This window comes from Lynx rufus, unplaced genomic scaffold, assembly GCF_022079265.1.
Source record: "Lynx rufus isolate CCGP_SWC_20201006 ecotype Redwood Valley unplaced genomic scaffold, mLynRuf1.p SCAF_9, whole genome shotgun sequence".
NCBI lineage: Eukaryota > Metazoa > Chordata > Mammalia > Carnivora > Felidae > Lynx > Lynx rufus.
The window spans coordinates 104,065,896-104,081,202 of NW_025814897.1; the positions used below are offsets into that span (position 1 = coordinate 104,065,896).

The 15,307-nt window shown below is 38.4% G+C and overlaps 1 protein-coding gene across 1 annotated transcript; it reads right to left on the bottom strand.

Moving 5' to 3' along the window:
* Window positions 1–1,875: 1,875 nt before the first annotated feature.
* Window positions 1,876–2,814, bottom strand: LOC124506342 (olfactory receptor 5AN1-like). The gene has a single exon (XM_047072391.1). It carries the CDS (start codon window positions 2,812–2,814, stop codon window positions 1,876–1,878), a length of 939 nt encoding a protein of 312 aa, XP_046928347.1.
* Window positions 2,815–15,307: the final 12,493 nt, after the last annotated feature.

The following is a 15,307-nucleotide window of genomic DNA, read 5'->3' on the forward strand; positions in this document are numbered from 1 at the left end:
TTTCTCATCAGTACCTGTAGCTAATGTTTCTCAACAACAGCTGATTAAGGCATTTCTTGGAAGATTTGAAGCTCCTGGGAACCTCACCCATCCACAGCAGCTCCCAGAAGGTTAACTTCCAGTTGCCATCAGCAGCTCTTATTCATCACCTCCCTGAGCTCATCTGAACTGGTCAAGAGGGAGATCTGTGCAGTATTATGGAAATATCTTCCTTTAACATCTAGCAGAGTTTTGTCTCTTAAGGAAGCCTTCACAGAACCTTAGCAACAGACCTCCTATACATTTTTACACATATGTAAAGAGCAGTGCTTCAAGAACATACCTCTACCTGGATTGGGGGGCCAAACATCCTTTGTTCATATTAGTTTCCTTAGCATGGGGTAAGCCCCCACACTCTCTCCTAGAGATTCCCCTTCTCTCAATCCTCCCCAAATGTAAACTCATGGAGGATTTGGCAAAAGCTTTAAATACCTCTTCAGTTAAAGTCTTTAGTTAAAAAGAATAATTCATGTAACTAATTAAAATTGAGAACAAAAAGTATTCATAAAGAACCCATTAAATCTCTAAGAATAATATATAAATGTAATGGCATTTAGTTTTTATCATTTGGTTAATGTCTAAGCAATCTTGCAAATCAACAGTGTTGGGACCCATCTTGTTCCTCTTTTTAACCAGGCTTCTAGGACTAAATGTTTTATTTCCTCCTTCAGACAACAAAAACTAGCCAGGGTTGAGAACCCTGCCTATTGCTATCTATTTCTTCTCCTGACCCTTGAGTACTCCTGGAAAATATAAGTATTAGAGTAACTCTGACCACCTACTCCATCCACTGTATCACCCATACAACCAAAAATCTAGGACATAAAATATTGAACACACACAATAGGAAAGAGTGTATACTACCTTCTATATTTGTCCTTAGTCTCTGCAAATATTGAACATTCAGTAACTACATTATTACAATGAATTTTCACACAAATCTCCTCACACCAAATTTGAACAGATGCTTAAAATACCAGAACAATTTGGTAGTGTGATCCAATTGCCTATGTCAACCAAGGGCAAATTTTCCAGATTTAATGGGGGAAAGAGGTTTGAGTCCTACAGTATCAGAAATTGCTATTAGTTGACATGAATTTTGCACATCATCTCCCACCAGAAATCCACATTGGACATGAGATTCAAGAATTAAAACATCAAATTCATAAGTAAATGCTACTGAAGGGACCACATCCTCCATTCCATTCCTCTTTATGATTCAAATCACCTCCTGCTTCTTTAGATTACAGCTGGTAATGTGACCAAATCTTAATAGATGATTAGCCCTGAAAAAGGCCTTAGACAAACATTAGCTCTCTCAGACTGCTCTTCCCAGGAGACACAACTGGCTAATTGTATAGTTTTGTTTCTTTTCAAAGGCACATCCCCTTTCTCTATTCTCTCCCACTATGGCAGCAATACAGAACAAACATCAATCACCATCATGTCTGGATTACGCTGCATCAAAATATTTGAAGACAAAATCTCTACACTCCTGGGGGTCTCTGTCACGTACTACTCCTTTATGATCAGAGGTCTGAGACAGCAGGACTCAATCTCCAAAGCAAAAATAAGTAATGAGTTTCTAAACCTTAACATTTTACAAATACTTGAAAATTACTGATAAATGATGAGGCCACCCCTCATGTAGGGTGAAAGTATGAAATTCCAGGACTTAAATGTACTGTGTTTGTGTGAAATCAAGTCACTGTAAGTCCATTTGGCATATTATCTGCGTCAAATTAAGCTTTCTTTATACAAAGTATGAATTTTGTTATAGTTCATTCATGTGCATATTATTTTAAGGTTTCTGATAGGACAAATCTGGACAGAACCTCAGCAGTAACATCTCTTCTTTTGTATCCTCTTCAAGGCATCTTTGATTTCCTTGTTCCTCAGACTGTAAATCAAGGGATTCAACATGGGGATAACCACAGTGTAAAAAACCGATGCAAATCTGTCAAAACTGGAGGAGCCACCAGAGCTGGAACTCAAATAGACAAAGATACTCGAGGTATAGAAGAGGGACACTGCTGTCAGATGAGAAGCACAGGTGTTGAAAGCCTTGGACCTGCCTTTAGCTGAAGTGATCTTCATGATGGAGATGACAATATAGCCATAGGATATCATGATGATGAAGGCATTTGTTATCCCAAAGATCACTGTTAATATAGCAGTCAAGAGTTGCACAAAGAAAGTGTCAGTGCAGGACAGGACTAACAACTGGGGCATGTCACAGAAGAAGTGGTTGATGACATTAGGCCCACAGAAGTGAAGCTGAAGTATGGCACACAATTGGGATACAGAACCAGAGAGTCCAGCCAGATAGGACCCCAACACCATCCGAATACAGAGGGTGGGTGACATGACTGATGAATAGAGAAGAGGATTACAAATGGCGGCATATCGGTCATAAGCCATGGCTGTCATGAGACAAGACTCACTCAGTCCCATGATTGAAAAAACAAAGTATTGAACGGCACAACCCACAAAGGTGATAGTTTGCTGCTTTTGGAAAAAGCTGGAGAGCATCTTGGGGGCTGTGGAGGTCACATAGCAGATATCCATGAAGGACAGATTACTGAGGAAGAAGTACATGGGTGTGTGGAGGTGAGAGTCCATCCTTATTAAGATGATGAGGCACAAGTTCCAAGTCAGAGTCATAATGTAGATGAGCAGGAATACAACAAAGAGCACTGCTAGGATTCTGGGGAAATCAGAGAATCCCAAAAGGATGAAATAAGTGACCTCTGTAATATTTCCTCCCCCAACCATTTGCTTGGTGCTTCTAGAATCAGAAAAGAGAGAAGAGAATGCACTGCTGACTCAGGTGAAATGACAGAATTACATTGCTCATATATGTCATTCTCTCCTCCGCTGAGAACTGGGAAAGAAGCAATGCTTCACTTTCCTGAAGAAAAGACCTCACCTTTTCATCTTAAAGTGTCAGGAATTACCTTTTAAAAAGTGCTTCAGGTTCTCAGTTATTCCATGATGTCTCATGAAAATTAAAAGAGATATTTAAAAATTGACCACTTTAAAAAAAGCAATAGAGGGGCGCCTGGGTGGCGCAGTAGGTTAAGCGTCCGACTTCAGCCAGGTCACGATCTCGCGGTCCGTGAGTTCGAGCCCCGCGTCAGGCTCTGGGGTGATGGCTCAGAGCCTGGAGCCTGTTTCCGATTCTGTGTCTCCCTCTCTCTCTGCCCCTCCCCCGTTCATGCTCTGTCTCTCTCTGTGCCAAAAATAAATAAATGTTGAAAAAAAAATTAAAAAAGCAATAGAAACCCTATGGTTCTTTTATATAATACTAAGAATTATTGATTAAAATAATAGGTTTTTAAAAGACCTCTGATAAATATAGACCTGCTGCATAAGTGGCATCATTGAAGAATACATTTGAAATAGCTCTTCTCCCCCAGATGATCATCTAGATAGGTTTCTTAAATTTCTTATCTCAACCATTAAAAATATTATCCTTTTTATAATAACTTCTCAAACTTTTAAACAAATTTATCTAATAAAACATCTCCAAAATGGCCTGGTAAGTTACATCATAATATGTAATTCTGAAAACATTCTCTTGGGGGCAGAGCAGATGTGCTCAATTAGGTTATGGAATACGTCTTCTTAGGGAAGCCTTCACACAAACTATTCCATACAGAGGCTAGCACAACTCACTACTGCCCTCAACTATCGTCTCAATTTTAGAATATTTTGTTTCTTAGGAAACAGCATAGTACTGTGGTTAAGAGTTTAGACTTTGGTGTTTTAGTTCTGAAAAACATCATCAAGATAGTACTATAGGTCATTTCCTGACATCAGCCCCCTCCCCAGGACAACTAGCAATAGAATAACTATTCGTAGGCAAGACAACATTTTGAAAATCCTAGAACATGGAAATGAGGCAGAAACACCTACCTTGGACTACAGAGACCACATAGACGGTTAGAGGTCAGCCACACTTTGATTGTACTGCCACTCTCCCATGCTGGCACAGTGCCACACCAACAGGATTCCTTTTACCTATGGTTTCCCCAGTTGGGGCAAGAGGGGGAGGGAGAGATCCCAAGGTGGGTGGTTATCCAGCTCCCCCAGAATTGTGGGTCATTTCGTGGGATGTCCAATCTGGTCTCACCTCTAGGGGATGGCAGGGGAATCTGTGGGGTATGATTACTGGGAATCCGATTGTGAGGGAGAAGGAGGCAGGACTTTTAGCAATCAGTGCTCAGATCCTGGAAGACTGAGTTCCTATTTGCATTGACACTCAGGTAGAAATCCCCACCGGAGGTTTTACCCATTGCAGAGACCAGATGGTGGTCCCATCTGACCACTGGGTAATTTGGTGGGCAGTTCTGTCTAATCTAGGATCTGAAATGGCAAGCTTTCTGGCATTGGAGCCTGTTCTGCCACTCTGTACAGGCTGGAAACCAATTCATAAACTCATCCACTGGCCCATCAGGCCCAGCCCAACCAGGAAACCTGCCCAGACCACCTAAAAAGGAGCACAGTGCAGCAGTCAGCAGTGCTGCCCACCTGCAGAGCTAGGACAGTGGCCTCATTTGTCCAGGGAAATCGGCACACAGTTCTGCCTGATTCAGAACCTCAAACAATGAGCCTTGTTGGCTTTAGAGCCTGTCTCCACCACGTCCAGGCAGAAAAGCCAATTCATAGCCCCACCTACTGCTGAGTATATCTCCTAGTACCATCCAACCAGGAAGCTGACCAGGGCTCCTGGGAAGCTGCCAAACCCAGAAGCACTCTAGCAGAGAGTCCAGGGAGTGGCTTTATACATTTAGGTGTGGCCCAGAAACAGAACCACGCATATGTGGTCAACTAATATTTGATAAGAAGCCTAAAATACTCCATAGAGAAAAGACAGTCTCTTCAATAACTGTTGTTGGCAAAAATGGATATTCATATGCAAAAGAGGGGCCCCTGGGTGGCTCAGTCAGCTGAGCTTCCAACTCTTGAGTTCGGCTCAGGTCATGATCTCAGGGTCATGGGATACAACACCACACTGGGCTCCATGCTGAGTGTGTAGAGCCTGCTTAAGATTCTCTCTCTCTCTCTCTCTCTCTCTCTCTCTCTCTCTCTCTCTTTCCCTCTCTCCCCCACTTCCCCTGCTCACACACACTCTCTCTACCTCAAAAAAGCAAACAAATAAAACTTATCTCATATGCAAAAGAAGAAAACTAGACTCAAATCTTACACCACTCAAAAAATTAACTCAAAATGAACTAAGGACCAAAATGTAAGATCTGTAACCATAAAACTCCTAGAAGAAAACATAGGGGAAAAACTTCTTGACATCACTTGGCCGTGATTTTTTGGATATCACACCTAAAGTACAAGCAAAAAAAAAAAAAAAAATGATAAGCAAAATGAAAAGGTAACCTATGGAACAGGAGAAAATATTTTCAAACCACATATCTGATAAGATGTTAATATACAAAATATAAAACAAACTCATATAACTTAATAGCAAGAAAATAAATGGTCCAATTAAAAATTGGGCCCAGGACCTGAATAGATATTCTTCCATGATGACACCCAATGACCAAAAGGTACATGAAAAGGTGTTTTCTCCATCACTAATCACCAGGGGAATGCAATGAGATATCAACTCACATCTGTCAGAATAGGTTAGAGAGAACAAATGCTGGCGAAGGTGTGGAGAATAGGGGTGTGAGCTACTGTGGAAATGTAAATTGGTATAGACATTATGGAAAACAGTATGGAGATCCTAAAAAAATTAAAAATACAACTACATACGATCCAGCAATTCCACTTCTGGGTATATATTCACAGGAAATAAAATTAGTGTTCTGAAGAGATATTTGCAACCCCCCCCCATGTTCATTGCAGCATTATTTACCATAACCAAGATATTGAAATAACCTAAATGTCCATTAAAAGATAAATGGATAGGGACGCCTGGGTGGCTCAGTCAAGTGTCCAACTCTTGATTTCGGCCTCAGGTCATGATTTAAGGGTTGTGAGATCAAGCCCCATGACAGGCTCTGTGGCCAGTGTGGAGCCTGCTTAAGATTCTCTCTCTCCCTCCCTCTCTCTCTCTCTCTGCCTCTTTCCTGCTTGTATGCATGAATTCTTTTTTTCTCTCTCTAAAACAAACAAACAAACAAACAAAAAACACAAAATCTTTAAAAAAATGAGTGGATAAAGAAATCATAATTGATATATAAAATGTTACACTATTATATAAATAATATATGCTAACATTCAATATTATATATAAATATTATTCAGGCATGAAAAAGAAGGAAATCCTGGCATTTGTGACAAGCTGCATGGTCCTTGAGAACACTATGCTAAGTGAGATAAGTTAGACCAAAAAAGACAAATATAATATGATATCACTATATGTGAAATCTAGAAAAACTGAACTCACTGAAAGAGATATCTGATTTGCGGTTGCCAGAGGCAGTGGGTAGGAGATGGGGGAATTGGGTGAAAGCGGTCAAAAGGTACACACTTCCAGTTATAAGGTAAATAAATTTGGGGAATGCAATGTGCAACATCATGACTATAGTTAACAATACTATACTGTGTATTTGAAAGTTGCTAAGAGATTAGATCTCAAAAGTTCACATCACAAGGAAGATGTAACTGTAACTATGAAAAGTGATGAATGCTAACTAGTCTTTTGTGGTAATCATTTTGTAATGTATACATAAATCAAATCATTGTGTTGTACCCCTCAAATTTATACAGTGTTGTATGTCAATTATATCTCAATAAAATGAAAAAAAAGAGTTCTCATTCTGATACCATCTCACTCTATGCACTTGTCCCAGTGGTTTAAACACACTAGATATGACTCACTCCCAACAAAGTGAGGACAAGAACCCCTGAACTGTAAGGTTAATGGGAGAGTTACCTGAGGAAATTCATGCACATGCTCAGCACGCAATCCAGTACACATTAATTGTCCAATAGGTGTTGGCTATTACTATCACTGATTGCTCAAGATAACCATGCAGGACAGCTGTGCTTGTGGATAAGCATGCCAGGGATACTAGCCTTTTATGGGTTAATTTGGGGAAGTTCCTGAGGCATTATCAGCCCTGTAGATCAGCAGGCTTCCTTGCCTCTAGGCAATACAGATTCAGACCTTTCTGTGGAAATCAGTCAAAGCACCTGGGGCCATGGTAAACTATTTAGATTTCTGTAGTTAAACCATGTAAATTATTGTCTATTTAGTTTTCTTGAGTTCAGTAAGAAGTTGCTGTGGGCAAGGTCAAAGAGGTGTCTGTCTACTTTCTCCTCCAGGATTTTGATGGTTTCCTGTCTCACATTTAGTTCTTTCACCCATTTTGAATTTTTGTGAATGGTCTAAGAGTGTAGTCCAGTTTCATTCTCCTGCATGTTGCTGTCCAGTTTTCTCAACACCATTTGTTGAAGAGACTGTCTTTTTTCCATTAAATATTTTTTCCTGCTTTGTCAAAGATGAGTTGACCATACATTTGTGGGTCCATTTCTGGGTTCTCTATTCTGTTCCATTGATCTATGTGTCTGTTTTTGTACCAGTATCATCATATTTTGATGATTACAGCTTTGTAATACAGCTTGAAATCCAGAATTGTGATGCTTCCCACTTTGCTTTTCTTTTTCAACATTATTTTGGCTATTTGGAGTCTTTTCTGGTTCCATACAAATTTTAGAAAAATTTTTTATGAAAAATCCTGGTGTTATTTTGATAGGAATTGCAAGAACGTGTAGATTGCTTTGGTTAGTATAAATGTTTTAACAATATTTGTTCCTCCAATCCCTGAACATAGAATGTTTTTCCATTTCAAATAGACTTGGGTCAATTGACAACCAGAATCAATCTATGATGGGCCTTGATGTCAAAAACATGTCGAAGTATATATTTCAGTTACCAAATGCTACAAAGTTATATTTAATATGTTTGGTTGATATAGTCAACATGATAGACTCACTAACAGATTTGTAACAGATGCCACCTATTGGCTGTACTACATACCCAAACTGTCCTTCCTTGAGATGAAACAGTATATTAATAACAGCCAAAAATTTAGATAAAAAATAATTGGAATTGAACTTTCTGATATTAAGTATTATAAACATGGATAACTCATTATTCTTGTAAACATAGACATGTATCAGAGAACAAATACATATTTAAGAATAAATTTAAAAATTGGTGAGAATTTATCAGCTGATAAAATTAGTATTTGAAATTGATACAGAAATGATAAACTCTCCCATTAATGGTCTACTAGACCATTAGAGCATTAGAGGAATAAATAGATATGCATTTATATAATCTTGAGATAGGAAAGAAATTTCCAAAATATAACACTAAAACAGAAACTCTGAGAAAAAAATATAATTATTCAAAACTTTCTTATAACTGAAAAACCCATTATATGAGGTACTTTTCAAATACAATTGATGAAGTTAGAAAAACAGCCAGAAAATATAAAAAAGACAATGTGGATATGTCTGTAATATAAAAGATATTGATCAATTAGGGATGGACACTCACATATGCTGCTGCCGAGTATGTACAAATAGTTCTACCTTTTTTGGAGGGAAAAAAATGCTTTATATAATCTCTCTCTCTCTCTCTGTCTCACAACACATACACGAGCCAATTACAAATGCCAAAAGTAATAACTGGTATGATTTTGATTTCCTTCTTTAAATGTCTCTGTGCTTGGTCAATGTTTGACAACTCCTGTATTTATAAGAAACAATTTATTACAATATATACAGCCTTAATTGTATGCACAGATTGAGAAAGAAAGGGAAAGTGGAAGGGAAAATGATGGAGAGAGAGAATGACAGAGAAAACAGACTTTCAGAATTTCCTGAATTTTACCTACTGCCCATGTCACCCTTCGCAAGTTATTAACCTCTCTGTGCCTCAGTTGCCTCATCTATAAACAGGGCTAATAACACTTACTATCTCATAGGATTGCAGCAAGGACTGAATGACATAAATGGCCTCAAACAGTAGAGGCTCAATAAATGTTAGCAATTATCATCCCCATTCTCATTCCTCTCTGTGAAAGAAAAATAAAGCAAAATGAATACTGAAAGGTCAAGGAGCTCTTCACATAATTATTTTCTACATTAGATGGTCTCTGAGCCTAGACTCAAGAATATTGTTAACCAATAAATATAATTATTTCAATCTTGTGGTGTTCTGTTATCTTCCAGTCAGCTGTAAACTCCTGATGCCACTTTTCATGTTCTACCACCACCAAATACTCTTGAGCTGACGATACTATGCACAGGGCATGGTCCAGTGGAGATGTTCCACTATTTAGTGATAAGCATCTTGTATACTAATGTTTGCATAACTGAATAAATACATGATGAACAAATGGTTCTTTCACCCACTTTTGGATGTAAAACTAAAATTGTCTTATTTCATTTCAATTATGGTTTTAGGAACTTGGAAATCTTTCTGTTTACTCTCAAAATAAAGTGTTGCCAATAAAAGTTCTCCATTATTTTATCCAGGATTAATTAGATTCAATGAAAATATTTTGCAAATATGAACTTCTGTGCACAATATCCCCCAATACACCAACATAATTGATCAATTCTATGAAAATAAGTCAACCTCCTGTTCAATCACTCACAGTAAAACTCTCCATTTCTTATTACATTCTGTTAACAAAGAAGTCAAAGCTAAAAGTATTTTATGTAATTCATCATTCCCCCCAAAATATAAGGAATTGTGTGGATTGTTTACTAATTCATGATAAAATACATCTGGTTAAACTTCAGTAAGCTATAGGAAAAAGGAAAAATTCTGAAATTATTCACTCTGGTTAAGTTTTTGCATGTGTTCACCATCTTCAAGACAATTAACAGAAAAGGTGACTGACGTAGATATTAATTAGGCATTTTACTATGAGCATCTAGCTAATCAAAACCTTCAAATTCTGATAACTAAGGACATGGCCAGTTTATCAGGTTGTGCAGGGTACAAAATCAGGTTAAAAGAGCAAAGATGTTGGGGCGCCTGGGTGGCGCAGTCGGTTAAGCGTCCGACTTCGGCTCAGGTCACGATCTCGCGGTCTGTGAGTTCGAGCCCCGCGTCGGGCTCTGTGCTGCCTGCTCAGAGCCTGGAGCCTGTTTCCGATTCTGTGTCTCCCTCTCTCTCTGACCCTCCCCCGTTCATGCTCTGTCTCTCTCTGTCTCAAAAATAAATAAACATTAAAAAAAATTAAAAAAAAAAAAAGAGCAAAGATGTTGCTGAATGAAGAACAAGTTAAAAAAAATAAGGTTAAAAGACAGACTAACAACTACCTATGCTTGGAATGGGGCATCTCTGATATCCGTGTTACCCACACTAGGGTCTCCAAAGAAGACTATGGAGACTTATTTAAAGTGTTTCAACAAGCCAATGGGATTGTATTTGAGTACAGTCATATCATTATTTAGTGAAGTGCTAGCCTTTTGCTACTTAGAAATTATGAATCAATTATTTATGTAAATGGAAATTAAATTAGTATCTTTTTAAAAACAGAATCCTCAAGGAAATAATTAAATTAAGAGGGTCATTGGGATAGGTAAAATTGGAAAACCTACACAAGAATGTGTGATCTGAGGAAATTCCCCTGAAAGCCAGTAAATTGTTATTTTTAATTCAGTGCTTAATTATTGACTTCTAAATTTTGTTAGTTTAAAAAAAAACATTATTTCATTAGATTCTAAATGATCTCATTATCCCCTATTTTACAGGTGAAAAAAACAGAAGGTAACAGAGCTCAAGATTAGGGTCCAACTTCGGCTCAGGTCATGAAATCACGGTTTGTGAATTTGAGCCCCACATCTGGCTCTCTGCTGTCAGCACAGAGCGTCCTTCAGATTCTTTCTGTCCTCCCCCAATTGCTCCACGTGTGCTCTCTCTCTCTCTCTCTCTAAAATAAATAAACATTTAAAAAACTTAAAAAAAAAAGATCACATCCTTAAGAAATTGCAGAACAGGAACTCAACATTCATGCCTCACCCCAGAATAATCCCTGATATTTAAGAGTAGAGATTAATCTTTTTAATGAAGCTCAGAGACATTGGCTAGGAGAAAGAGAACCCAAAACAGAGCCCACAGTGGAAGGTGTGGGACTGAGGGAGAGAGAGTAGGTGAAGAATGGGAGAAACTGAGGACCATAAATAAAACCTTGCTCCAGAATCACATGGCTATTAAGATAGCACAAAATCCACTGTTCTCACTAAATCTTGCCCTCTCACCTTGACCCAGATTCCCCAAGAAGACAGAGCTCTTGCCAAAGGTTAAAACTGCTTATTTCTTTTCCAAAGGAATTTTCCAGCTGGGCCCTATTGTTCTCCAAGATGGGAGTCTTTGGCTTTGAAACTGGCTGTCCACTCAGGGCAAGAGAGATGCCCACAACTGGCGATCCTCTTAAATATGTTATTAAGAGCAGAGGTAACACGAGAAAAGACAATTAGAGGGAGAAAACCCTCAGGGACGCTCTCTGGAGTCACGGTTGTCATGGAGTTTTTGTCCCTGCTATTTCATGCCCCACTTTGCCATGTCCCTTCTGGATCCATCCCTGACATCCCCACAGTCCAATAATGTTCTCATGATTGTAGTCTTTCTGTTGGAAACTTAAGAGTCATTAGAGCTGGAAAGAACCTAGAGATCATCTAGTCCAACACCGTCAATTACCAGGTGAGGAACCTGAAGCCAGGGAGCTAAAAGACTTGCTCAAGATGACACGGCTAGCTGGTAAAATACCTTAATTAAAATAAATTAAATACATGAGCATTTCCCTCTGTACAAAACACTTTCATTTTAGATATAGACATACATAAATTTTCTCAAATACCTGACCAGACTCAACCATCACAGCAACGCTGTCAGACATGCCATTATTTCCTGCGCATAATGAAAGAATGAGACAATAAGGAAAACAACAAAACTAATTCATGACAGAGTCACGGCTTATTGTGGTTACAAACTGGGACATAGGTATCAATGAATCTGGGTTGAATTTCAACCCTTCCACTTGATGACTGTGTAACTTGGAGCAAATTAACCTCTCCAAGCCTCAGGATTATCATAAAATGGGGCTGGTAGTAGTAGCTATTTCATAGAGTAAGTCTTCATAGAATAAAATTGGATAATGCTTCTAAAGCACTTACCCAAGGGGTGTACCACAAGGATGCCTTCTATTAATAGTAGGTGTAATTTGGGATGGATAAAGAAGATGTGGTTTATATATACAATGGAATACTACATGACAATGAGAAAGAATGAAATCTTGCCATTGCAGCAACATGGATGGAACTGGAGGGTATTATGATAAGTGAAATAAGTCAGTCAGAGAAAGACAGATATCATATGTTTTCACTCATCTGTGGAATTTGAGAAAACTTAGAAGACATGGGGGAAGGGTAGGGGAAGAAACAGTTTCAAACAGTGGGGGAGGCAAACCACAGGAGACTCTTAAATGCAGAGAACAAACTGAGGGTTGATGGGGAGGGTGGAGGAGGGGAAGATTCGTGATGGGCACTGAGGAAGGCACTTTCAGGATGAGCACTAGGTGTTGTATGTAAGCGATGAATCATGGGAATCTATTCCTGAAACCAAGAGCACACTGTATACACTATATGTTAGCTAACTTGACGATAAATTATATTAAAACAATAGTAGGTATAATTTATATATTCTGATTTGAAGTTCTTTCCAACATGTTATGCTGCATTACTAATCCTTCAATAAAAGTATCTACTTAAGACCATTCCCACAAACATTTTTGCTTGTTTGTTTCTAGGTTTTCATAAATGAAACTCATCTACCCTGCCACTTACCAGGGATGCAGAGATGTTCTAGACAAGGTCCCATCCTTGGTTTGATCTACTTCAGCCATTCTTACCTCCAGGGAGAAAGGGGTGGGTGGGCAATGAGTTAATTATTCAACTTTGCTGATAGGTTAGCAGTTATATATTTCCCCTGATAGGAACTGTAATAACTTTAACCTTGAAACTGAATGGATTTTTAGTATAATTTTTAAAGATATAATACCAAAAGTATAGTATGTGGGCTCCATGGCCAAACAATGAAGACCATGCTATTGGTCAGTAAGAACCAAGTATGTTCCACAAATCACACTTTGTGAGATTCAAATGAAGTGTTGCTACACTGGGAAGAATGTGGCAGACCTCTATGTACCCAAAAGTTGTATCTGTAATATCTATCATCTAACTTCCCACCTGCCATCTTCATATGGTTAACAGAAAACAAGTCAAATCTATGTGATGTAACAATGCGATATATAAAGTATTGTATAAATATGAATGTAATATGTATGAAATTAGTCCATAAAGTCTTATATAAAAAAAATTCTCTTTTTAAACTTTTTTGAAGTCCTCTTTTTTGGACTCTGAGTGTTCATGGAACTCTCAAGTCTGGAGGCTCTTCTGCTCCTGATCAACTTAAGGTCCTGGAATCCCAAGGGGCTCAGATCAGGAATTCAGTTCCCACACCCTAAACACACCACAATAGCCATCATTTCTGAGGTCTTACACAGTCTCTGTGAAAATACCAAACTGCATGCTCCAGGTCTGACTATGCCGAGAAATTGATGACATTATAGAAGTTTCAGGTGTATATTATAATCAACATCTCTATACAGTAGATAATAATCATCACCAAAAGACTGGTTACCAATCATCTCCATACACTTGACCAACTTCACCATTTTACCCACTTCCCAACCACCTTCCTCTCTGGTAACCATCAGTTGTTCTCTGCATCTATGAGTTTGTTTTTGTATTGTTAAGTTTGTTTCTCTTTTGTCTTTAGATTCCAAATGAGTGAAATCCTATGATAACTGTCTTCTCCATGTGACTTCCTTCACATAACTTAATATCTTCAAGGTTAAAATAAAAGCAAAAATGAACTATGGAGGCCTCATCAAGATAAAAAGCTCCTGAGTGGTGAAGGAAACAATCAACAAAACTAAAATGCAACTAATAGAATGTGAGAAGATACTTGCAAATGACATATCAGATAAAGAACTTACCAAACTCAACACCCTAAAAACAATACAGTGAACAAATGGGCAGATGACACAAATAGATACTTTTCCAAAGGAGACATCCAGACACGTGAAAAGATGCTCAACATCACTTATCATCAGGGAAATACAAATCAAAACCACAGGGAGATATTACTTCCCACCTGTCATTATGACTAAAATAAACAACTTGGGCAACAACAGTTGCTGGCAGAAATGCAGAGTAGGGAAACCGTCTTACACTGTTGGTGGGATAGCAAAATGGTGCAATCACTCTGGAAAACAGTATGGAGTTTCTTCAAAAATTAAAAATAAACCCTCTGACCCAGCAATTGCACTACTAGGAATTTATCCAAAGGATATAAAAATGCTAATTTGAAGGGGCACATGTGCCCCAATGCTTATAGCAGTACTATCAACAATAACCAAATTATGGAGACAGCCCAAATGTCCATCAACTGATGAATGGATAAAGATGTGGTATATATACTTGGCAATGAAAAACAATGAAATCTTGCCATTTGCAACAGCATGGATGAAACTAGAGTGCATTATGCTAAGTGAAATAAATTGGTCAGAGAAAGATAACATACAATTTCAATCATATGTGGACTTTGAGAAACTCAACAGATGGATCTAGGGGAAGGGAAGGAAAATAAGATAAAAACAGAGAGTAAGGCATGTATAAGAGACTTTTAAATACAGAGAACAGGGGTGCCTGGGTGGCTCAGTTGGTTAACTTTCTGACTTCGGCTCAGGTCATAATCTCATGGTTCGAGCCCCACATCAGGCTCTGTGCTGACAGCTCAGAGCCTGGAGCCTGCTTCACATTCTGTGTCTCCCTCTCTCTCTGCCCTTCCCCTACTCACACTCTGTCTCTCTGTCTCTGTCTCTCTCTCAAAAATAAATAATCATTAAAATTTTTAATAAATAAACAAATAAATACAGAGAACAAACTGAGGGTTGTGGAGGGGTGTTGGGTGGGCTACATGTGTGATAGGCATTAAGAAGGGCACTTTTGGGGATGACACCTGGTGTCATATGTAAGAGATGAATCACTGGGTTCTATGTCTGAAGTCAAGACTACACTGTATGTTAATTAACTTGAATTTAAATTTAAAAGATTAATAATACCTTCAAGGTCTATCCATATTGCCACAAATGGCAACTTTTCACTCTTCTTTATGGCTGAGTAGTATTCCATTTTACACACACAAGCACATGTA

What these genes read in the sequence shown, in the direction of transcription:
- LOC124506342 (XM_047072391.1), bottom strand. Translation starts at nt 2,814, where the DNA reads ATGGTTGGGGGAGGAAATATTACAGAGGTCACTTATTTCATCCTTTTG.